Raw genomic sequence first — 26,020 nt, 5'->3', positions numbered from 1 at the left:
TCCAGCAATCCTTCTAAGGACTGGAGTGAGCATCTCAGAGTTGGAATGTATGCTTTGATGATGATCAAAAATTTTGGGTTTGTACAAAGTTTATGAGAAACTTGTATTTCCAAAGAAGTGAGTGGGAGCACTATAGAATTTCTGATGAGTATATGTTGTTGACATATTGTTGATTAGAAATGACGTAGAATTTCTGGAAAGCATATAGGGTTATTTTGAAAGTGTTTTTCAATGGAAACCCTGGATTAAGCTACTTGAACATTGAGCATCAAGATCTATAAGGATAGATCAAAATGCTTAATAATACTTTCAAATGAGCACATACCTTGACATGATCTTGAAGGTGTTCAAGATGGACCAGTCAAAGAAGGAGTTCTTGCCTCAGTTGTAAGGTACGAAGTTAAGACTTAAAGCTCGACCACGGCAGAATAGAGAGAAAGGACGAAGGTCGTCCCCTATGCTTAAGACGTAGGCTCTTCAGTATGCTATGCTGTGTACCGCACCTGAAGTGTGCCTTGCCATGAGTCAGTCAAGGGGTACAAGAGTGATCCAAGAATGGCTCACAGGACAGCGGTCAAAGTTATCCTTAGTAACTAGTGGACTAAGGAATTTTCTCGATTATGGAGGTGGTAAAAGAGTTCGTCGTAAAGGTTACGACGATGCAAGCTTGACACCTATCCGGATAGCTCTGAGTAGAGAGACAGGATACATATAATGGAACAATAATTTAGAATAGCTCCAAGTAGAACAGTTGTTTGGAATAGCTCCAAATAGAGCGTGGTAGCTGCATCTAGGAGATGACATAGAGATTTGTAAAGCACACACGGATCTGAAAGGTTCAGACCCGTTGACTAAAACCTCTCTCACAAGCAACATGATCAAACATAAAACTCATTGAGTGTTAATCACATAGTGATGTGAACTAGACTACTGACTCTAGTAAACTCTTGGGTATTAGTCACATGGCGATGTGACCTGTGAGTGTTAATCACATGGCGATGTGAACTAGATTATTGACTCTAGTGCAAGTGGGAGACTGTTGGAAATATGCCCTAGAGGCAATAATAAAAGTATTATTATTATATTTCCTTGTTCATGATAATTGTCTTTTATTCATGCTATAACTGTATTATCCGGAAATCGTAATACACGTGTGAATACATAGACCACAATATGTCCCCAGTGAGCCTCTAGTTGACTAGCTCGTTGTGATCAACAGATAGTCATGGTTTCCTGGCTATGGACATTGGATGTCGTTGATAACGGGATCACATCATTAGGAGAATGATGTGATGGACAAGACCCAATCCTAAGACTAGCACAAAAGATCGTGTAGTTCATTTGCTAGAGCTTTGCCAATGTCAAGTATCTCTTCCTTCGACCATGAGAGCGTGTAACTCCTGGATACCGTAGGAGTGCTTTGGGTGTATCAAACGTCACAACGTAACTGGGTGACTATAAAGGTGCACTACAGGTATCTCCGAAAGTATCTATTGTTTTATGCGGATCGAGACTGGGATTTGTCACTCCGTGTAAACGAAGAGGTATCTCTGGGCCCACTCGGTAGGACATCATCATATGCGCAATGTGACCAAGGAGTTGATCACGGGATGATGTGTTACGGAACGAGTAAAGTGACTTGCCGGTAACAAGATTGAACAAGGTATTGGATACCGATGATCGAATCTCGGGCAAGTAACATACCGATAGACAAAGGGAATTGAATACGGGATTGATTAAGTCCTTGACATCGTGGTTCATCCGATGAGATCATCGTGGAACATGTGGGAGCCATCATGGGTATCCAGATCCCGCTGTTGGTTATTGACCGGAGAACGTCTCGGTCATGTCTACATGTCTCCCGAACCCGTAGGGTCTACACACTTAAGGTTCGATGACGCTAGGGTTATAAAGTAAGTTTGTATGTGGTTACCGAATGTTGTTCGGAGTCCCGGATGAGATCCCGGACGTCACGAGGAGTTCCGGAATGGTCCGGAGGTAAAGATTTATATATGGGAAGTCCTATTTTGGCCACCGGAAAATGTTCGGGATTTTTCGGTATTGTACCGGGAAGGTTCTAGAAGGTTCCGGAGTGGGGCCCACCTGCATGGGGGGACCCACATGGACGTGGGTAGTGGGGGAAAGGCCCCACACCCCTGGTCAAGGCGCACCAAGATCCCCCCTTAGAAGGAATAAGATCATATCCCGAAGGGATAAGATCAAGATCCCTAAAAAGGGGGGATAACAATCGGTGGGGAAGGAAATAATGAGATTTCTTTCCTCCCACCTTGGCCAACGCCCCAATGGACTTGGAGGGCAAGAAACCAGCCCCTCCACCCCTATATATAGTGGGGAGGCGCATGGGAGCTATACACGAAGTTCTGGCGCAGCCCTCCCCCTCTCACAAGTTCTCCTCTCCCGTGGTGCTTGGCGAAGCCCTGCAGGATTGCCACGCTCCTCCACCACCACCACGCCGTCGTGCTGCTGCTGGACGGAGTCTTCCCCAACCTCTCCCTCTCTCCTTGCTTGATCAAGGCGTGGGAGACGTCACCGGACTGTACGTGTGTTGAACGCGGAGGTGCCGTCCGTTCGGCACTAGGATCTCCGGTGATTTGGATCACGACGAGTACGACTCCTTCAACCCCGTTCTCTTGAACGCTTCCGCTTAGCGATCTACAAGGGTATGTAGATGCACTCTCCTTCCCCTCGTTGCTGGTTTCTCCATAGATAGATCTTGGTGACACGTAGGAAAATTTTGAATTTCTGCTACGTTCCCCAACAGTGGCATCATGAGCTAGGTCTATTGCGTAGATTCTTTGCACGAGTAGAACACAAAGTAGTTGTGGGCGTTGATGTTGTTCAATATGCTTACCGTTACTAGTCCAATCTTGTTTCGACGGTATTGTGGGATGAAGCGGCCTGGACCGACCTTACACGTACTCTTACGTGAGACAGGTTCCACCGATTGACATGCACTTGGTGCATAAGGTGGCTAGCGGGTGCCAGTCTCTCCCACTTTAGTCGGAACGGATTCGATGAAAAGGGTCCTTATGAAGGGTAAATAGCAATTGGCATATCACGTTGTGGTTTTGCGTAGGTAAGAAACGTTCTTGCTAGAAACCCATAGCAGCCACATAAAACATGCAAACAACAATTAGAGGACGTCTAACTTGTTTTTGCAGGGTATGCTATGTGATGTGATATGGCCAAAAGGATGTGATGAATGATATATGTGATGTATGAGATTGATCATGTTCTTGTAATAGGATTCACGACTTGCATGTCGATGAGTATGACAACCGGCAGGAGCCATAGGAGTTGTCTTAATTTATTGTATGACCTGCGTGTCATTGAAGAACGCCATGTAACTTACTTTACTTTATTGCTAAACGCGTTAGCCATAGAAGTAGAAGTAGTCGTTGGCGTGACAACTTCATGAAGACACGATGATGGAGATCATGATGATGGAGATCATGGTGTCATGCCGGTGACGATGATGATCATGGAGCCCCGAAGATGAAGATCAAAAGGAGCAAAATGATATTGGCCATATCATGTCACTATTTGATTGCATGTGATGTTTATTATGATTATGCATCTTGTTTACTTAGGACGACGGTAGTAAATAAGATGATCCCTTACAAAATTTCAAGAAGTGTTTGTTGGAAATATGCCCTAGAGGCAATAATAAAAGTATTATTATTATATTTCCTTGTTCATGATAATTGTCTTTTATTCATGCTATAACTGTATTATCCGGAAATCGTAATACACGTGTGAATACATAGACCACAATATGTCCCTAGTGAGCCTCTAGTTGACTAGCTCATTGTGATCAACAGATAGTCATGGTTTCCTGGCTATGGACATTGGATGTCGTTGATAACGGGATCACATCATTAGGAGAATGATGTGATGGACAAGACCCAATCCTAAGACTAGCACAAAAGATCGTGTAGTTCATTTGCTAGAGCTTTGCCAATGTCAAGTATCTCTTCCTTCGACCATGAGAGCGTGTAACTCCTGGATACCGTAGGAGTGCTTTGGTTGTATCAAACGTCACAACGTAACTGGGTGACTATAAAGGTGCACTACAGGTATCTCCGAAAGTATCTATTGTTTTATGCGGATCGAGACTGGGATTTGTCACTCCGTGTAAACGGAGAGGTATCTCTGGGCCCACTCGGTAGGACATCATCATATGCGCAATGTGACCAAGGAGTTGATCATGGGATGATGTGTTACGGAACGAGTAAAGTGACTTGCCGGTAATGAGATTGAACAAGGTATTGGATACCGACGATCAAATCTCGGGCAAGTAACATACCGATAGACAAAGGGAATTGAATACGGGATTGATTAAGTCCTTGACATCGTGGTTCATCCGATGAGATCATCGTGGAACATGTGGGAGCCATCATGGGTATCCAGATCCCGCTGTTGGTTATTGACCGGAGAACGTCTCGGTCATGTCTACATGTCTCCCGAACCCGTAGGGTCTACACACTTAAGGTTCGATGACGCTAGGGTTATAAAGGAAGTTTGTATGTGGTTACCGAATGTTGTTCGGAGTCCCGGATGAGATCCCGGACGTCACGAGGAGTTCCGGAATGGTCCGGAGGTAAAGATTTATATATGGGAAGTCCTATTTTGGCCACCGGAAAATGTTTGGGATTTTTCGGTATTGTACCGGGAAGGTTCTAGAAGGTTCCGGAGTGGGCCCACCTGCATGGGGGGACCCACATGGACGTGGGTAGTGGGGGCAAGGCCCCACACCCCTGGTCAAGGCACACCAAGATCCCCCCTTAGAAGGAATAAGATCATATCCCGAAGGGATAAGATCAAGATCCCTAAAAAAGGGGGATAACAATCGGTGGGGAAGGAAATAATGAGATTTCTTTCCTCCCACCTTGGCCAACGCCCCAATGGACTTGGAGGGCAAGAAACCAGCCCCTCCACCCCTATATATAGTGGGGAGGCGCATGGGAGCTATACACGAAGTTCTGGCACAGCCCTACCTCTCTTCCTACTCCTCCTCTCCCATGGTGCTTGGCGAAGCCCTGCTGGACTGCCACGCTCCTCCACCACCACCACGCCGTTGTGCTTCTGTTGGATGGTGTCTTCCTCAACCTCTCCCTCTCTCCTTGCTGGATCAAGGCGTGGGAGACGTCACCGGGCTGTACGTGTGTTGAACGCGGAGGTGCCGTCCGTTCGGCACTAGGATCATCGGTGATTTGAATCACGACGAGTACGACTCCATCAACCCCGTTCACTTGAACGCTTCCGCTTAGCGATCTACAAGGGTATGTAGATGCACTCTCTTTCTACTTGTTGCTGGTCTCTCCATAGATAGATCTTGGTGACACGTAGGAAAATTTTGAATTTCTGCTACGTTCCCCAACAGGTGGCAGTCGGGACTGGATCGCTATCCATGTCCGACAAGCCCAAGGAGCCGTCCGATGATACATCGATACTGGCTCGTGGCGGCCTGCATAATTGCGTTCGGCGTTAGGGAAAGCAGTGCGACAAAGGAATCCTAGGAGTTACTCTGGTATCCGAATACTTACGATCTCCCCGGGGGATTGACCCTTGGCAACCACTCGCCTTCGCCTTCATCGACGGCGGTGGATCTGTCTGGAAGGAGAGTCCTTCCCTTCTTGGACCCTCCGGCCTCCCCGGTTGGGGCGGCCTTCCTTTTCTTGTCTCCCCCAGTCGATGGGGGAGCATCTTCTTCTTCCTCCTCCTCGTCTTCGGGGGAAGAGAGCGCCGTAGAGTCATCAGACAGTGAGTCCGACGACGCCTGGCCCCGTGAACTCTTTCGGGTTTCCTTGGCCTTCTTGGTCTTCTCTGGCACCTTATAAGGGGCCGAAGTCAGCATCTTCGCCAGAAGAGCGTCTGCGAGGCCTTCGGGCAAAGGAGCCGGACAGTCGATCTATCCGGCCATCTTCTGCCAGTCATGTCAAAGGTACGAGAGTTTAGATCCCGCATGGTGTCAATCTATATAAAAAAATAATTATCCTGTGAAAGGTAAAACAGCTTACCGCACTGGCTTGGCGCTTCGCGCTGAATCCGCAATCCTCAGTAATAGGGGGAGGGACCTCGTCACTTTTGAACAGCGCCCTCCATGCGTCTTCGTGAGTCGTGTCGAAGAGCCTGGTCAGAGTTCGGTGCTGCGCCGGATTGAACTCCCACAAGTTGAACTCTCGTTGTTGGCACGGGAGTATCCGGCGGATGAGCATAACTTGGACTATGTTGACAAGCTTGAGCTTCTTGTCCACCATGTTTTGAATACATGTTTGGAGTCCGGTCAGCTCTTTCGAACTACCCCAGGACAGGCCCTTCTCTTTCCAGGAGGTGAGCCGCGTGGGGAAGCTAGATCGGAACTCGGGGGCCGCTGCCCATGTAGGGTCGCGCGGCTCGGTGATATAGAACCACCCCGATTGCCACCCCTTTATGGTTTCCACAAAGGAGCCCTCGAGCTATGTTATGTTGGGCATCTTGCCCACAATGGCGCCTCCGCACTCCGCCTGGCGGCCGCCCACCACCTTCGGCTTGACATTGAAGGTCTTCAGCCATAAGCCGAAGTGGGGCTTGATAAGGAGGAAGGCCTCGCACATGACGATAAATGCCGAGATGTTGAGGATAAAGTTCGGGGCCAGATCGTGGAAATCCAGGCCGTAATAAAACATGAGCCCCCGGACGAAGGGATGGAGAGGGAACCCTAGTCCGCGGAGGAAATGGGTGAGGAATACTACCCTCTCATGGGGCCTGGGGGTGGGGATGAGCTGCCCCTCATCTGGGAGCCAGTGCGCGATGTCATCGGGCAGGTATTCGGCTCTCCTCAGTTTCTTGATATCTCCCTCCGTGACGGAGGAGTCCATCCACTTGCCTCCCGCTCCGGACATGACTGGAGAAGGTCGAGGTGGGAAGTACGGACTTGGGCGCAAGAGCTCGAGTGTGCGAAAACGGATGGGTAAGGGAGGAAGAAGGCGTGGATAGAAAGGTGAATCCTTATCCCTTTATATGGGCGGACGAAACTAAGCATCCCCACTTGCCTGGTAAAACTCGCTTATCCCCCAAGCACCGCAATTGATGGCGCAGTTGGGTTACCCACGCCCGTATTGATGAGAATCCCGTAATAAGGGGACACGATCTCTACTTTGACAAGACGTGTCGAAAAACTGCCTCGCGTTATGTGCGGGGCTGGTTAAAAGAAACGGTTCGAATAATCACCGGGCCATGACATAACATCATGCTGCCAAAACAAGCCAGCAAATTAGATCTGCAAAGATATTATTCTCTCTATGGTGGAATGTGGAACTTATTTTGCAGGGTCGGACACTATCCTCATATTCAAATTCTTCGGTGATGTATTCGGAGAAGGAACCCGCCTTGCAATGCCGAAGACAATACTGCGCGCCGGACTCATCGTCATTGAAGTCTGGTTCAGGGGCTACTGAGGGAGTCCTAGATTAGGGGGTCTCCGGACAACCGGACTATCTCCATTGGCCGGACTGTTAGACTATGAAGATACAAGATTGAAGACTTCGTCTCGTGTCCGGATGGGACTCTACTTGGCGTGGAAGGCAAGCTAGGCAATACTAATATGGATATCTCCTCCTTTGTAACCGACCTTGTGTAACCCTAACCCTCTTTGGTGTCTATATAAACCGAAGGGTTTTAGTCCGTAGGACAACAATCACAACATACAATCATACCATAGGCTAGCTTCTAGGGTTTAGCCTCTCTGATCTCGTGGTAGATCTACTCTTGTACTATCCATATCATCAATATTAATCAAGCAGGACATAGGGTTTTATCTCCATCAAGAGGGCCCGAACCTGGGTAAAACATCGTGTTCCCTGCCTCCTGTTACCATCCGGCCTAGACGCACAGTTCGGGACCCCCTACCCGAGATCCGCCGGTTTTGACACCGACACTTCACATCATTAGAATTGTAATCCTTGTATTTCTTCTTCTTTGATTCATTTTCCCACTGAGGACAATCTTAAATGTAATGTCCAGGTTTCTTGCATTTGTGACAAAGTCTCTTCTTGTAGTCACTGGATGAGGAATCATTGCTCCTTGAGGGTCTTCCAAAGCGACCACGTCTTGAGAACTTCTGGAATTTCTTCACGAGCAGTGCTAGCTCATGGCTTAGTTCTTCAGGATCACCAAGGCTGCTACCAGAGTCTTCATCTTCGGACTCAGATACTGCCTTGGCCTTCAGTGCACGTGATCTGCCATAGCTTGAACCATAGAGATCTCTCTTTTCAGCAAGCTGGAACTCATGAGTATTTAGCCTCTCAAGGATATCAGCGGGATCAAGTGACTTGTAATCAGCACGTTCTTGTATCATCAATGCCAGAGTATCAAACGAGGAATCAAGCGATCTCAGCAATTTCTTCACCACCTCATGGTCGGTGACATCAGTGGCACCAAGTGCTTGAAGCTCATTTGAGATGTCAGTGAGACGATCGAAGGTTTGTTGAACATTTTCATTTTTGAGTCTTTTGAAGCGGTTGAAGAGATTGCGAAGAACATCAACTCGAGAGTCACGCTGTGTTGAGACTCCTTCATTTACTTTGGACAGCCTATCCCAGATAAGCTTAGCAGTTTCCAAAGCACTCACTCTTTCATACTGTCCTTTGCTCAGATGGCCACATATGATAATCTTCGCTTGAGAATTGAGTTGCTTAAATCTCTTGACATCAGCAGCATTCAGAGAATATATGACTGAGGGAACACCATTTTCCACAACATACCAAAGATCGTTATCAATTGCCTCAAGATGCATTCGCATCTTATTCTTCCAGTAGGGGTAGTCCGTCCCATCGAAGGTAGGACACCCAGCAGAGACCTTGATCATACCTGCGGCCGACATAACTAAAACTCCAGGCGGTTAAACCAAAATCCCACAGAACAAGGGAGTACCTTGCTCTGATACCAATTGAAAGTGTGTTATATCGACTAGAGGGGGTGAATAGGCGATTTTTATGAATTCTTCACTGAGCAATTTGTAGGTGAGGAAATTCCTTAGCGAAGAACTACTAGCAGCGGAATAAGTACTCAAAAGTAAACATAACATAGCACAAGCATAGTAATCATGATGAAATAAAGACAAGCACAGAGTACAGGAAACGTAAGCATAGGATAACACATGATGAAGACAAACAGACTGAAGAAATTGAACTGAAGAATTTGAGAAAGTCTTCAGTCAAAGTCTTCAAGCACAGATATGAACAAGCACTCAACACAGTTATGAGGAAATGAAAGAGTTGAGGAAATAGAACCAGTAAGCTTGGTGAAGACAATGATTTGGTAGACCAGTTCCAACTGTTGTCTCAGTTGTACGTCTAGTTGGAGTGGCTAGGTATTTAAACCTGAGGACACCCAGTCCGGGACGCACAGTCCTCACCGTATTCTCGTTGAGCTAAGGTCACACAGACCTCGCCCAATCACCCGTGGTAAGTCTTTAGGTGACTTCCGAACCTTCACAAACTTGGTCACTCGGCAATCCACAATTCCTCTTGAATGCTCTAGACCTTAACGCCTAACCGTCTGGAAGAAGCACAGTCTTCAAAGGTAACAAGCGTCGGATCCACGCAGGATCAATCTCTTCAGTGATACTCAATCACTTTGGGTTTGTAGGTGTTTGGGTTTGGGTTTTCCCCACTTGATGATTTTCGCTCAAAGTCCTTGGAGGATGGGATGCTCTCAAATGACAAGTGTCAGTTTCTCTCGGAGCAGCCAACCAGCTAGTGGTTGTAGGGGGCGGCTATTTATAGCCTAGGGAGCAGCCCGACATGATAAGACATAAATACCCTTCAATGATATGACCGTTAGGTGGGTAGATATTTTGGGACAGCTGGCGCATAGCACAGCAATCGTCAGAATTTTGAGTAGCAAAATCCTCAGGGCTATCATGTTCCTCACTATGTAGGCAATCCGCACTGGCGAATTCCTAACTCCTCAGTCAGAACAAATTCCTCAGAGAACAGAAGAACTACGTCTCTGTCACTGAAGAATATGACTGAACTGTATGAGATTTCCAATGGCTTCACTCGAAGGGATTGGTAGGTGTAGGATTTTGAGTTGAGCATCACATGGAAATTTTTCTTTAGTATTTCCTCGACCCCATTTAACAGTACGGTGTTTCCTATGACTCAAGAAAGAGAAAATGAAACTACGAAAATAAAAGTTTTCACGCTTCATATTCCTCAAATGAATACCAAGTCTTCAAGGTCACACCAATTTCTTCACTTTCAAAGTCTTCAGAAAGTCTTCAGAAATCCAAAGTCTTCAGTCGAAGAACTTCATTTTTAGGGGTCGACTTTCTCTGTAAATACCAATCTCCTCATAGACTTATAGACCTGTGTACACTTAAAACGCATTAGTCCCTTAACCTATAAGTCTTCAATACACCAAAATTACTAAGGGGCACTAAATGCACTTACACCCGTGCTGCACCTGCATGGCATCCCAGATGCAATTTTTAGCTTGTTTGGTAAACTGCATGGTCATCTGGGCCTGGCCCAACTGATGCAAAAAGTACCCTCTCAGCCAGGCGGGCGTTCCTTCGATGCATGCACGAGCTGTGCAAAATGCCCGCACCCACCCCGCATCCCGCGTGCAGCTTCACGCAGGGGGGTCACGACCCCCTCGCCATAACTCCCCCATTTTCATCCCCCGCTTCCGCCCAACGCTCCTCCTCCCATCCCCTCGCCCGGCCTCAGATTCGCCGCCGCTGCCGCCACATCCTCACCGCCGCCGCCTCCTCCTCATCCTCGCCGCCATCGCCTCCTTCTCCTCCACTCTGCCGCCATCCCGAGATGGGTGCCCTCGACGTTGAGCGCCGGCGAGTGGATCCCACGACGACCTGTGGCTCGTCGCGTCTCAATCCCGCGGCGGTGGGGGATGCTGGTCGGCAGGGAGAAGTGCCCTACACAAGAGCTCGCAGTTCGAGAAGATGATGTGATGATGTTCGCCGCATGATTTGGATCTCATGGCAGCAGTAGTCACAAGACCAAGGAATGGCAGCAGCAACCAGACCCGTTGTGTCCATACTTCGTTCCTACTGTGGTGATCTCCAACCATACTTCGCAAGATCAAGGAATCACAGTAGTTGCAAGTTCTGATTTGTTCTGAAAAGTTTTGACTGAATTTAGTTATTCTGCCATATAACATGGCTTGTCATTCGGCTATTGCCATGGCCCATGTTGCCTATGTCTGTTGTTGTATTTGTAAACAAAGATTGTCTGTTAATTTTATCTGAAGGAGACATGCTTTCCTGTTTGCTGCAAACTAGTAAGCATGCACGTGCAACGCACGTCTCGATCAAAGCATCTACGAAATTCGTGTGGGTACTGAATTCTGAATTCATATTGAAATTAATAACTCTATGTAACGGAAGATCTCCTCAGTGAAATGAAGCTTACTGTATGCTACTCCCTCCATAGACAAATAAATGAGTGAGTTCTATTTTCAACAACACATGAAAAATAGTAATAAATCCATGTAATAGTAGCATCTATGGCAACCATATAGAGATTTGAATAATAAAAATGAATGATAAAAAGTGCCTGAAGCATTACACTGCTATACGATATTGGACCAAAGTAAACATATTTGGGATCTTCAATCTTGGCACATAGTGCTGGCCTTGTTTCAGGGGAGTTGTGCGGGTCATCTTCTTGATTAGGAACATTTGGCTTCAAGCCTTCAACTCTTCACCCCAAACCATTTTCTTTTGTAAATAATCTGCAAAAGAAAGACCAAATTCGGTTGATAAAATCAAACCACATAAAACAGAACACCAGAACTATCAAATGTGTCATCTAAAGATAAGTGCTTACCAAAGAGTGAATAAATCAATTTTGATTTATATATCACTAAAATCAGATATAATCCAGATGGATCTCAGATTGATACAAAGGAGAACTGGTTTACATAGTAGGTTGAAGATTTTAAGAAAAGATCAATCTATTTTTTTAGCAGGTGTGTTTCCAAACCAAGTGATTTATATTGCGATTAAACTTGCCATGAGCATCCTTGGTTCAGTTGCTACCACAAAATATATATTATGAACACATAATGTTCTCAATTATGAATCCCATCCTCCTGTTGATCCCACAAAAAAAGAAATTAGTTGCTAAACATCCTTGGTTCAGTTTGTGCAGCAATGGGACATCCACAACCCTTTATGATGTATGCTCTACTACTGATGTTTGTAGTTCAGTTTTATATCCTTCTTTCCTAGGGTAGCAAATATGAACATGATTCAGCGTTTTGGTGGATCAAGAGCTTTCCTATGTGAGATAGAGAAAACAAACAACAGAAAGAGGAGATTGAGAGGGGGACAGACATGAAGGAGTAGACTGGTGCAGAGGAGACAGGAGGGCGTCGCTGGCAGCAGGGAGGACGACGACGACAGCGAGGAGACCAGTGCTCCGCACGGACTCGACCTCCTTTGCCAGCGACTGACGGACCCATGTGCGCGTCTACGTCCCGAGCAGCGGCGGCGACCTGGCAGAGGACGGAGTGCTTGATCTTCTGCCCTGCCCACACCCAAAACTTAATCATGGACACAATCAAGATGGAAAGTTGCAGTTTTAATAGCAGAAAACTTACATTAAACCCCCAACCTTGAAAAAATGTGTGAATAAAGAACTCTTGGGGGTGCTTAATTCAACAAATTATAGTTTTTGGACTGCTCAAGAATTGATGTATTTGCCCTTTGCCTCCCCATCTAGCTCCGCCACTGTAATTAGTTAATTAAAATGATTTAGTCAAAAAGGCATTCGGGTGTTGCATCCACCCAATGGGTTCTTTGTTATGCTGCCGGAAGAAATCCTTTCTTGTTGGCCCTTCAAAATAAAAATGTTTGCAATGTTATCATTTTATATTTAAGATGGTGCCCAACCATGGCACAAACCACAAGAATACTTTTGTCCAACAAACTGTTATATACTCATGGTTGGTGACAACACAACATAAGTACACCAATGACTCAGAAAACAACTGTTCTTTTAAAATGTATGATAAGGCAAGATGGAACTTGGAAAGATATACAAAGGTACAGTATATACACAAACGCTTCCATCTTAGATCTCCATGTCCAATCCTTCTGTAATATACAACTAAAACCAATATATTAAAAGGAAACAAGATAAAAGTGAAAAAAAAGGAAAATTCCCTTCTCCGATGACACAAACAGGTCAAGGACTACCATATAGTGAGAAAGAAAAATTGATAGCATGAATAGAGTGATATCAGCTGACCAAAAATGATAGTTTTCAGACGCCAATAGAAGATATGAACTCAAAGGGCCATGCACAGTGCTACTGAAGCTTAGGTGAAGCAAATTACCCAAAAGAAAATATGCATCGACTGTCGAAAGAGTGTGACCAGATCAGACCACCATATAAAAGAGCATGACCAGCAGCAGACTTCAGAGGGAAGTTGATTTTACCCCTAAATAACTTGTACATCCAATTGCCATGCTCTAAATGGACTAATGAAATAATGTAGAACTCCTCTGGGATTTAGTAATTAACTGCAGATTGTACAAAGTGTCAAATATGTGATTTAAGTAAAATGTAGAGCAATGGAAGTACAAGTTATACGCCTGAATAAAGCATAACCTACAAGAATCACAAGGGCTAAAAATTCAGAACACAGAAAATCTACATATGCCAAGAAGGCCACTGACCAAATAACCATGTGTACTTCCATACTGCTCAAACAGGGGATAATTTTTTTTATCTGCATTTAATCACCTAAGCATTGGGTTAACACACCTGGTGCTACTTTTCTTTTTCGTCCCAAACGGAACCATCATGTCTTTAGTTTCCTAAACAGCAGTAGACATGCATAAGAATCCTAGTACTAATTAACAACTGATAAAAGATGTCGATCAAGCTTCAGAAACTTAACGGATGCATATTGAGTTCCATAATTGTTTTCCTCGAAACCACAATCCATAACACCTGCATATATCTCACCTGGAGTATTATTAAATACCAGTTTCATGCCTTCGAGTATATATCACCTGCAAAATAGGACATGTGCTCCTTAGCTAGATTCTATTTTTGATCTGACAAAGCACTGAATCAAATAATTCCTTTACCCATGAGTCTAGGTTTCTAACAATTTAACAGAAGTGGGAAGGAGGGAACAAGGATGATGGTATTTATATGGAGGTTATGGAACTGAATTTCTCCCTCTGCGTCTGGTTATGGGATAACCAATCTTCAGTCATTTGAAAGAGGGACCTCTGTTCTGCCGTTTGGGGGAAGATTTGCTCTTATGCATATATATAGGGATTTATGCTTCTATTGTAATTGGATCGCGTAGATGTTCAGACGGTAACAATTCATAATGTAGAAAACGAATCGGTGGGTTGAAGAAAGGACAGAAGCTGAGGGGATCGCGTGCGTGCCTTGAGCTTGAAGATAAGAGCTGTGGAGGGCAGGACGGCCAGCAGGGAGGAGACATGTGGCGAAGGACGGCTCCGGCGGCGGCGACCTGCGGCGAAGGGTGGCTCCGGGGCGGCGGCTGGGGAACCTGCGGGCCGCGTCGAAGGGCGGCTCCGGGGCAGCGGCTCAGCGACCTGCGGACCACGACGAAGGGCGGCTCCTGGACTACATCATATAGATTACCTTGATTCACCTCACATGTAGCCTGCTTGGATCTCTTATCAAACGCCTTTGTCGACATGACACATAAAAGATCTTCAGAACCAACATGAGAGAGAGGTGATTAAGTTAGCAAATGGTAATAAGAAGGGTAAATGAAGAATCGGCGTCCAGAATCAATGTAGACGATCTGCAGCAGCACCAAGAATCGGTCTCCAGAATCAATATAGATGATCTGCAGCTGCACCAATCGTTTAGACATGTATGTATCCAATTAGGAGCCATATTTAACATTACAATCAACAGAATCAAAAAAGGAACTCGGGAATCCGCAATTCCGAACAGGTAGGATGAGATGATCGATCTCATATATCAGCTGAGAGTGCAACCAAAAGATTTGATGGTTGCAGGTCTTATAAGTTATAACTATGAGAAAGTCTAGGATTCAGCAATCGGTTGTCTGAATTTTGTTTTGCAATCGAGTGTGGTTTGAAGCCCTGAATGAAAGATAAGCATAAAAGATTAAAATAGACTGATCTAAGCTATAATAAAAACAAACAGTTAAGTTTCGTCCGACAAAAGCAATAGATCGGATGCCAAAATCCAAACCTCAACTTTGCATCACCGAGAAGAGTACGGAGATCTTCTTGTCCAGGAAGCTCGTCCTCATGCACCATCACTTCCTCACTGGACAGAACAAATTAATCGAGCAAGTTAGTGATCCTAAAAAATTAACACCACAATCTTTGAGGCAATAACACAAGCACCTGGTGCAGCGGAGAGTGGTGTGGCGCGTGGGTCGCTTGCTCGTGGAGGTGTGTAAAAGGCCAACGGAGACCAGCGGCTCACGGCGGGCGGCTCCAGCGCGACCTGCGGCGGTTCCAGCGACGGGGCGGCTTCGATGTGACCTGCGACGGTTCCAGCGGCGGCTCCAGTGGCGGGCCGGTTCCGACGCGACCTGCGGCGGCTCCAGCTGTGGGGCAGCTCCGACGCGACCCCTGCGGGCGGGGGCGGCTCCGGCTCTACCCGCGGCAGCTCCAGCAGTGGGCGGCGAAGGGCGCGGGGGGCGGGGCGGCTCCGGCTCTACCCGCGGTGGCTCCAGCGGCGGGCGGCGAAGGGCGCGGGGGGCGGGGCGCGGCTCCGGCTATACCCGCGACGGCTCCAGCGGCAGGCGGCGAAGGGCGCGGGACGGGGCGGCGAAGGGCGCGGGAGGAGGAGTGGGCGAGAGTGGGCGATAGGTCGTGCGGGCGGTTTTTTTTTTTTTAAACGGCGGCGTGGGCTGGGTTAGCGATAGCTTAATACGTGGTTTGCAGTGTTAAACACCGAAGGATTAAGGGTCATTAGATCTTGCTAATGGATGGTTCTGATTATTTGGATCTGCCATTCTCTTCCTTTTATAGTGGTAGTAGATAATATGGCCAGTATACCAAACAACATCCCACTCAGCCCGTGACATCTCATACAACCTACCAAACACATATTCTGTCTGACCAGTCCCGCAACACACAATCAACCAAACACATATCCCAGTGTACCATTGCATTAGCCTAGCCAGGCCACACTCAGGCAGCATGGTAGATGGGATGCAGCCAAATGTGACCCAGACATCCAAACACGCCCATAGTGTATGTAGTGCGCATGACGCATCCTAGATTATAGGATCTGAACCAACTTCCTCGGGCCTGCGTGCCCACTTCATGGAGTATATCTGTATGACTGATGTATGTGGAATCAATCAATCAAGAGAGCAAGTTTACTCTCCAACTCAGCCCTCACCAATTCTTGATCCCCGATCTGGAATCCGCCGCCGTCGTCAATGGAGGGAGAAGATAGCTTCGTACTTCCGGCCGACTGGGACATCCCCGAAGCTGAATGGGCCTTGATGTCTGAGTCTACCAAACGTCAGATCAAAGAGAACTTCGCTCTAGAAGAGGAATACCGTCTCCGCTTCCGCAGCGCCGGCGTCGTCGTCGGCGGCGGCGGCAGCGGCAATCCCAATACTAGTGCGTAGCTTACATACACACACGATCTTACCCCCGAAAGGTCGTTACTTATACGAACAAACGATCTTGATAATCTCTTTATCTTATTGCCCGTGAGTGCAGATTTCAAGAGCCCCGTCGAGTCGCACAGTGCCGCGACGGTGCAGGTGCATTCTTCTGCTGGTGCCAGCAAGTGCAAAAAGAGCCACGGCCGCAGCGACGCTGACAAGGAGGAGGCCAAGAGGCAACGTATGGGTGTTGAACTGAGCGGAATCGAGATGCAGTCGGGCGTCAGCCTCCCTCAGTTATCCTAAAACTTGGTATATGCCTATGTTCCGACTTTTATTTGCCCATCTGTTTGATTGACCCATATGAGCTGTAATTATATTGTGCATCAAGTTTGATGGATTTAGTTTGTAAAAGATGGTGAAAGAGTTCTGACATTTTTATCCAATGTCTGTGTGGATGTGTAATGATCGAAATTGTTCACTACATGAACGAGTGTCATATGTCATATCTGCCTTACTAGTGCACATATGCTCTTCCTTTTTCATTAGAAATGCATGTAAGCCAGATAGTTTACTTTGAAATTGATTATTCTTTTGGATCAAATATGTGCCGCTGTACTTGCCTGAGCATGTTCTTCCCTTAAGCTTGTCATTAGAATTGTAAGCAGCAGTCAGTTGTGTTAATATCGACGCAATTCAATTATCTGCCTGCATTAGTCGGTAGTGCGACCATGTTCTTGTAGTGGTTTTCAGTTGGGGGAAATTGAGCAAGGAGTGAAGATACTGCTGTGATTTTTTGTTTTGTAGCTTCATTAGGATCGACCAGTCTTGAATTTGATTCGTTAATGCTTAATAGACTTCTACATCACCATGGTTCTTGCACTGTTTGTTCCAGGCAATCAATAATAATAGCTTATATGCACCTGTCGTTGTGCTGCTGACTGTTGAAGCTCATTACACCTAACATTTATAGATTTAGTCGCTGTTGTAGTCGTTGAATTTAATTTCTTCTTGGTGTAGTTGATTAGGTAGATGCTTCGACCTTCTCATTTCACTAATTCTAATTCTAAGCTTACATTTTTTTTTGTAGTAGAAAGCTATGAAAATGATGGGCATATGCAGGAATATATGTTGTACGACTCCAGTTTCCCCCACTTTAGTTTCATAATACGCCAATTTGTGTTTAACCTGTCAAATCTTCAGAGGCTCGTTGATAGTCCTTATTCTTGAAGATTTTGTTTCTATGATAATATAAAGGCAGGATAACTTTGGCCGATGTTGAAATTAGAAAGAGTAAATCTTGATCTGAACTGTTTAATTTATATGCCTTCAACCATGAAGTTTCTCCTTCCTAAAATGTAAAACCTGTTGCTAATCACACCCCCAAGTTGTAGCCACTTATTTGGGACTCTTAGACGCTCTGTATATATCTATAATACCTAAATAGTTCATCCCCACTATCCTATTTCTCCTTACATGCAGCTTATCCACGTCATTAGTTGTGCCACATCAGCATTTTTCTTCCAATCATCATCTATCTATATGGCCACGTTGTAGGTTGTATTATCTGACTTAAATAACCAGCCAAAGCCCAGCCATACTTAAGACGGATCAGCTGTAAATGACCCACCAAAGACGCCTCTCCTTGAATGTGGCGCTGCGGCCGTATCGTCTTCATCAGCACCAAATCTCTTTCTATTAATCTGCACGCCGGCACCCCGCCTTCTCTGACTAATGGTCTCCTCCACCAACCCACATTCCTTCGATCTCGACAGCAAGCTCTGTGTGAAGGAGCAGGCCACCGTATGTCTGGCCATGCCCGGATCGTGGAGCCGTCGAGGTTGAGCGTCTGAGAAGCAGTACCGCGGGGTCGCGGACGAGGGAGCATCCAGCGGAGGATGAGGCATCCAGTGGCGGCATCGGTGCGAAGGTCCGTTAGCCAGTACCGGCGCTACGGATTAGATCGATAGATTTCTCTTGACTCGTGCGCTCGGTGAAGCGCCCTCCTCTCATATTGGCCTGGGCCATATTCTTTGTATGTTTCTCTTCTCTTAAAATCAGACCTGACAGGTTGGAGCTCGACCGCCATGGTGATTTGGAGGCTCGAACTCGACCCTAAGGCTGAGGGCTGGCGGGGGAGTACTCTGTTTCCGCCAACCGGGTCACCTGCTAACCCCTGTGGTAGATCCACCACTACCTCCGATGGCACCGCCGCCACCGTGTAATTGTGTGTTTCCATCGTATGCCTTCTGATTGCGAGCTTCCTCATAGAGTAATTGAACGAGGAGCGAAGAAATTGCTCTCCCCGTGTTCTTCAACGGCCATATCGAAGCCAGAGGACGAAAGACTACAGAACCCTGTTGATCTGTACGTATATCCTTCTTCTGAAATCTGAATATATGTTCATTTAATTTGTCCCTCCCACTTCCATGTCATGTCATCCTGGGAATAGGAGATTATGTGGTTTGTATGTTTTTCTTCTTGTATATTGCTTCGTTGTGGCTGTTTTGCTTGGCTGGCACACAATGCTCTTTACGTGCCTAGCTGTTTGCTTGAGATACATCGTGATTGACTTGGTCCATTCTTGTAGACGTATGGAAATTATGATGGATGTTGCCGTTCATGGAAAATGGGGTTTGACCGGTGAGAAAGCCACATATAACCTCAAAAACACTTGGTTCCTGCCGTATTTGTTATCTCATGTCTTATCTCCCTACGTTCTTTAGTTCCTTATATATCATTCCTTCTCTACGCAGCAATTACACGATCCTCACTGCTTATTCTGAATTGCAACCAGGGATGCGTACTGGTAAATATGACCATGCGTATTTAGATTTCTGCGGCAACAAGCCTGTTGGTTCTTTACTTAATTTTTTTCAGTTAACTTTTGCATTGCATGATGTTTAATGATGTGGAGATATTAGCAATACATCTTCAGGGGACAATGAAGTATTCATTGCTATTCTTAATTGTGTTTTGTATCAGGCATTGGCAACAAAGATGAAAAGACGCACTGCTCCGTTTCTCATATGAAAACAAACTTTTTTATAACATAATTTGTTTGTTATATATTTTTGTTTCACCTTTTATATGCATCTACCGGGATTGAAAACCTGGACATGTATCTTTGCTGAATTCCACTATTTCTTCAAACAACGATATGGCATGTTCTTCCACTTTTTCAATCAGAGAAGCTCGGAAGAAATACATAGATTGCTGATGTCCTGGAGAGCCTTCGACCACTGGTGCTAACTGAATGTACTGCTCCAATGTGAGTAGAATTTTGTACTCTAGATCTCAAAAGAAAAAGGAAGCTCCGAAGAAATAGATATATGCAATTGCAATAATGAAGAACAAAAAAGAACCAGTATTTTTTTCTCTAAGGAAAATAAGAAACAATCTTTTTTTACTTCCAAATGCGAGTTCGCGCCTCAACACACCATGGATACATTGTTGAGTATGAAAGAAACTGGGACATTATATCTTACAAGGTCGCACTAACCAAAAAGCACCCCAAAACAAAATCAAATAGATCCTACTTAACTTGAATCACCTATACATGAAATATATTGTTTTGTTGATTATTATCACTTCTATATAAAATCCATCATATTATTGATTCAAATTGTCGTCATCTTTTCTATCTACTCAGAAACACCAAAAATCCCCGCAGCAACGCGCGGGGTATTATCTAGTTTGACTAGATCGGCAACCCGCCTTGGCGCGAGGGTGCCGGTCCAACCGATATGCCAAGCGATGGAAGATCAAACCGCATGATGCATCAGTAGGAAGCAAGTTTAGCACATCTAAAACGTCAACAACTGATTTTTTGGTTCATGGGAAAGAATAAACATTCCAGAAGAGTAACATCATTGAGTTCAACAAAATCATGAGATTGTAAAAATTAATCCACCCCAGAAGTAGCGCAACATCAAGTTCAATGCAGTCATGAGATTACAAAAATAAATTAGCTCACATTAAGTTCAGTTATACGAATAGGAACATAAGAGAGCAAAAGCTACCACAACGGCAATGGAGGCGATAAAACTATGAAGTCATAGTTAGGCATAATAGCTTGGTTCAACTGCCTCCATGAGTGCTATTCCATTATGATGACCACATAATGGTTTTTGTATAGAAAATGCACTTGTGATTTCCCTCTAAAACGTATGTACAGTGAGCGATGGTTTCCCCTTCTAATCTTGAAGGCGATCGCCTTCGCCAACGGATGGATCAAGGCGCCCCTCATCTGCTGAGCTCCGGTCGAGCTCTCCTCCTTCCCCTTCCAGCGAGAGACATGACTTGCTTCCATTCTATAGAGATTGTTGTAAAGCTGTATGTAATTCATTTCTTCAGAGATCTTTATATAGTGGAGTCACCAGCTGCTCTGCATTCATGACTGCATCTGGTTCTGTATTAAACTAAAGGCCCTGGCATTTGTTAAGCTTGTGAGCAGTTCCCACAGTTCAAGATCAATCAATCAAGAATTTGGAGGAAAGCTAAATGGCATCGGTACCAGCAACTACAAATTTCAACCAAGTAGGCAAGAATCTACACATAAGATGTCACATATATAGCAATTTTCCTCAATTGCTTCATTTGTAATAGAACACAAGAGGTTTACAGTTATATAACTCTGGCCAGTTATGATGAATAGATGTACATTAGATGCTTTAAGGTCCAAGTTTTTCTGGTTGGAGCACTGAATGCTCACAGAATGACAGAAAGAAGAGAAAATGCATGGTGTCTTTATTTCTTATCTTCTAGGTCTAATTGACAGTTCAGTGATTGTTGCCAAACCGTACCAGTAACTATTCTACTTACCAAGTACATAACCTTCCAGTATCTCTCTAATGTTGCACTTTGCTACTCGAAAGGTCAAAAGAACAAGGGAATCAAACTGCAAGTAAACATACCTCTCCTAGCGATAGAAATATACTATCAAATCTAAGGGTGTACTACATTTGAAAGCATAGTTTCATGATAAGAAAAGTGAAAAAATGAAAGAAATATATGTAAAGAAAATTGAGTATACCTTCCCCTGAAGGTATCCATCTCCCTGAAATTAGTCCCAAAGAGTTGGTTCAATAAGGTACTCTTTCCTGCTCAAAATAGGAATATGATTAATCTTATGTCAACTAAATTCTGAAGTACGTACTGTCGATTTGTGATAAAGGGCAGGAAGTCCACAACTCACACTTATCATCCAAGAATACATGTTTAAGTTTAGTATTATACTATCAGTGAAATGATGAAAATACGCATTTTCCAGTTAAATGTCAGAGAAGACTAACAAATAACCCCCAGGAGAAAGGATATACAGTGCAATTATAATTAATTGTTCATCAGTGGACTCTGATTCTTAGATGTCACTCGTGTTAGCAAGTGAAGGGCTTCAAAATAGATATGCACGGACACACTACTTTTACAATAAACACATGCCACCAAGTTGGGGTTGCAAGGATCAATGTAAATGTAGCATTAATCACCAAAAACAAATTTAGCACCAACAATGTATGAAGTCTGTCCAAAACCATGATATACTTGTAGGCAAAAATAGTGAGGCTGCGGTCGATCCACATGCAGCTGCAAATATAACCAGTGTGCCTCACTATAGAAACGGTGAGTGTAGAATTTTGTCATTGACATTAGAAGTTAAAAGAAAAGGACCGCATCCAGAAACAAAATCACCATAATTGTTGAATAAAGAGTTGAGGAAATCTGCAAAAACATGATTCTCGCTTGATTATAAACCTACTTCTAGTAATGTGATTCCAGTCTGTAAATACTATGGATTTACTGAAAGTTCTAAGCCTCTAATTATTATTTACAAAGTTACCACCTGATTATCAGTTTGGACAAAGTTGCATGATGAATACATATCAAACAAATACTCCTACTCCTAGATTGTCACATGACCTGTTATTAAAGATGAAGTGTGTATACCAGAGAAAAATCATGTAAAAAACATTTAACCCATACAAGAAGCAACATAAACTTACATTGTTCTGTGTTTTAACCTGATTGAGTGAATCAAAAAAAACACTGTATGCCTCTGTCTTTTAGCAGCCTCTGCAATTCATCAAAACTGCACCAATATAAAAAGTAAGAATAGCAGTGTAACATGGTTCTATATTCCAATCACCATACAATTGTGTATAAACAAACACTATGCAACGACAAAAACAGTAAGCATTTGGAAATAAGATACATGGCACACACATGCATAATTACTGCGTCTGAATTATCAAGAAATACTATGCAACTACACACATAGTAAACATTTGGAAATTAGAAATACAACAAACCCATGCATAAATGATGTATATGAATTCTCGACCTTACAGTAGTTGGTATGCCCTCTATACATTTGCTTTCTACTCATCAGCAATTCACATATAATTAGCCTCTAGTATCAACCTACAAAATCAGTCTACGTGGCTGACGGCGCTGATCATCTGGTTTTACTTTTAAAATAGAACTGAAGATTTTTTTTCATCCTTGCAATTTGTAAAAACTACAGTATTGCGATCACTTTCTAAAAAATAGCGTATGCAGAAGTGAAAATGAATCATGACTAACTATTGGCATATAGCGAGACACTGGCACATGAATGAATCATCCGACTCTGTTCAGCGATTATTTGCCACACTTTTTCATTAGTCATTACTAACACAACCTAAACAACACATGCAGAGATGATGTTGCCGGTGCAAGAAAAAAGCGAATCAAATTTGCATTTATCCTGCAACAGTGTTATAAACTACACATATTTGTCCTGCCAACAACAATAAGCAATAACAGCAAAAATGCAATTCGTTTAGGGGAACAATGCAATGCAAATTTAATGGCCTGATTAACATTTATAATATGATAAATCGTGCAACAATAGTTATGGGACGACACTCAGCTCCATAAGATGATGAGACTAATGGTTTTCTTATGTTTCTCTCCATGATGGTGATGATGATGATGATGATGATGAAGAAGAAGAACACACCTCTTACTCTCTTGCATATGACCTCCTTGCAAGAATCATTGAAGAGCCCGAGAAGCTCGTCGACGGCGGGGAAAACGGGTGGCGCGGCATCGAGCACGGGCGGCGACGACAGCCAGACCACCTCGAGCACCACGGTCCAAAGCCAAGAGCATGAGCAGACCAAATCAGAATGGATTAACCAGGAAACCCTAGACAGATCCCTAAAAAACAACAAAGCCCTTGATGAGCACATACACATCACAAAGAGAAAGACAAACAAGGGAGCAAATAATCACCTCAGCCATCTCAGAAGCCCACTCGGTGTGCTCCCTCTCCGGTCGACCCGCAAGACAGCCCCAACGCCACACCACCGTCCCAACCATGAAACAGACAGAGAAGGAAGATGGTAAAAAACAAGCGAAATAAAATATAGGAACGATGAGCGAAATGAAAGCCACCTGAAGAACGGTTCCTGCTCGGAGTTTCCTTTTGTTAACATGGTTCTTGACAATGGTGGGAGGCACAAATGACATAATGATTTGGATAGATTGGTCAAGGGTAGTGAGGGCCAATGAAAGAGTGTTATTACAATACTTAGTTTACAATTCAATTGCAAGTTGCAACTGGAAATGTGCAATCCTATGTCTTACACTATAAAACATTCCACTTTGCTTCTCATTTAGTTTTGTGTTTACAGTGATACTAATTGTGCTCCCTGCTCGCACCAGATGAATATATGCAAAATAGTTGTCTGTGGCGGTTTTTGTTTTGGTTTACACAAGCAATAAAGAGCAATTAGACATGACACTTCTTTCCCAGCCTTGATTATTTGCTTCCTGTGCATGCCTTATAGTATTAAATATTAAATACATGGTTCATCAGGGGCATATAGATAGATGTGTTCATCAGGCATGTCCTAAATGAAACGGAGCAATATTGGATATAAACAGCAAATATAAAAAAATACTCAGCTCCAATACAAACATTAACCAGCCTAAAGACGATGTTATTAGAAACAGGACACTGTGGTTTCTGCTGGTTTATCAACAAATTAAAACAAGCCATTCAACCGACAACTTGCTGGGAGCGAGTCTTTCTAGCATAACAATGTGCAACTTACTCTTAACCAGATGAAATCAAGGTCCAACAACAAACAATAAAAGATCAAGAACAACTTTTATGCAATAAAGATATGAAAGAGAAGAAATCTTTACATAAGACAGCTATAAACACTCGAGCACAAATAAGCAACACCTTTAAATACAAATAAAAGGGGTTAAGGGTTCATTGCATAGTGGGCTCAGATTCGCCTTTCCTCGATCATATAACCTATCCCCGTCATCTCTTATCACCAGATCAATCTGTTTATACAATGGAGCTGCCCTGGTTATCACTCAACAAGAATGACCATCCAAGGACAGATCAATAGGTATCACAGGATCAAGAAGGATTCTAGAGACAAGAGGGAGGATCCAACTTGATACCCACAGGTGCCTCGATTGCTCAAAAGCATACTTATTTCAGCCATGGTTAATCATCATTGCCCTAGCACGAACACCATTGATCAATTTAGCAAATCCAGGAGCATAGCTACAGGACCAGGGCACCCACATGTAACCCAGAGCATCGCATGAGCTCCTATGATAGCAACTGAACATGAACAGCAGCCTGCAAACCCTAGAATAGCATGGATCCACTACTACAGATCTCAAGTAGGAACCGATGCATGAGTAGGGCATAGAGCAACAACCATACGAGCACCACATGAACATAGCCACGACCTTGTCCCATACAGTAGCCGAAGCAGAGGAGCAGGAGGAAGACGGAGCTCACCAAGGGTGGTTGTAACCGAGGAGAGAGGCGGCTAGGTCATCTCCACGAGAGCGGGGACGCAATTTATACGCGCAAGCGTGAAATGACGAAAATGCCCCCGGCGGGGAAGGCTATTTACATGCGGTGGCACGGTCAAGGTGAAACTGTTCATTCCTACAGTACCAGGATCTGATCCAACGAGCGAGGTCGTTCCAGGGGCTGATCTGACGGCCCAGACCGCATCAAGCAGCCAGATCCAACGGCCAGGAATCCAAATCGTTGAGGAGGCTTGTAGGAACATCCTTCTCTACTTTCTGGATGGATTCTCGATAAATAAGCAACACCTTTAAATACAAATAAAGAGGGTTCAGGGTTCATTGCATAGTGGGCTCAGATTCGCCTTTCCTTGATTATATAGCCTACCCCGTCATCTCTTATCACCAGATCAATCTGTTTATACAAGGTAGCTATCCTGGTTATCACTCAACAAGAATGACCATCCAAGGGCAGAATAACAAGTATCACATGATCAAAAAGGATTCTAAAGACAAGAGGGAGGATCCAACTTGATACCCACCGATGCCTCGATTGCTCAAAGGCACA

At 44.5% G+C, this 26,020-nt stretch overlaps 1 protein-coding gene and 2 long non-coding RNA genes across 4 annotated transcripts; 1 reads left to right on the top strand and 2 right to left on the bottom strand.

The window, feature by feature from the left end:
• Positions 1-11,468: 11,468 nt before the first annotated feature.
• On the bottom strand, positions 11,469-13,360 carry LOC123190031 (uncharacterized). 2 transcript variants are annotated; one of them, XR_006496095.1, is made up of 3 exons: positions 12,631-13,360; positions 12,365-12,557; positions 11,469-11,760 (listed from the first exon to the last, which is right to left on the bottom strand). It is a non-coding gene; the product is annotated as an uncharacterized lncRNA (long non-coding RNA). The 2 variants fall into 2 exon arrangements; XR_006496096.1 differs by having other exon boundaries at positions 12,365-12,552.
• Positions 13,361-14,441: 1,081 nt separating this feature from the next.
• On the bottom strand, positions 14,442-15,856 carry LOC123190032 (uncharacterized). Its single transcript, XR_006496097.1, has 3 exons — positions 15,404-15,856; positions 15,246-15,323; positions 14,442-14,877 (listed from the first exon to the last, which is right to left on the bottom strand). It is a non-coding gene; the product is annotated as an uncharacterized lncRNA (long non-coding RNA).
• A 402-nt stretch (positions 15,857-16,258) lies between these two features.
• On the top strand, positions 16,259-18,972 carry LOC123185821 (uncharacterized). Its single transcript, XM_044597648.1, has 3 exons — positions 16,259-16,639; positions 16,742-16,938; positions 17,717-18,972. The coding sequence occupies exons 1-2, from the start codon at positions 16,453-16,455 to the stop codon at positions 16,930-16,932; spliced, it is 378 nt and encodes a 125-aa protein (XP_044453583.1). The 5' UTR covers positions 16,259-16,452; the 3' UTR covers positions 16,933-16,938; positions 17,717-18,972.
• The last annotated feature ends 7,048 nt before the right edge of the window (positions 18,973-26,020 follow it).

This window comes from Triticum aestivum, chromosome 2A, assembly GCF_018294505.1.
Source record: "Triticum aestivum cultivar Chinese Spring chromosome 2A, IWGSC CS RefSeq v2.1, whole genome shotgun sequence".
Classification (NCBI taxonomy): Eukaryota; Viridiplantae; Streptophyta; class Magnoliopsida; order Poales; family Poaceae; genus Triticum; species Triticum aestivum.
Note: the sequence above shows the minus strand (reverse complement) of the source record. Positions and strands in the feature narration are given on the sequence as shown.

What these genes read in the sequence shown, in the direction of transcription:
- LOC123185821 (XM_044597648.1), top strand. Translation starts at nt 16,453, where the DNA reads ATGGAGGGAGAAGATAGCTTCGTACTTCCGGCCGACTGGGACATCCCC. An exon ending in CAGCGGCAATCCCAATACTA is followed by an intron (nt 16,640 to 16,741) that starts GTGCGTAGCTTA and finishes CCGTGAGTGCAG; the next exon opens with ATTTCAAGAGCCCCGTCGAG.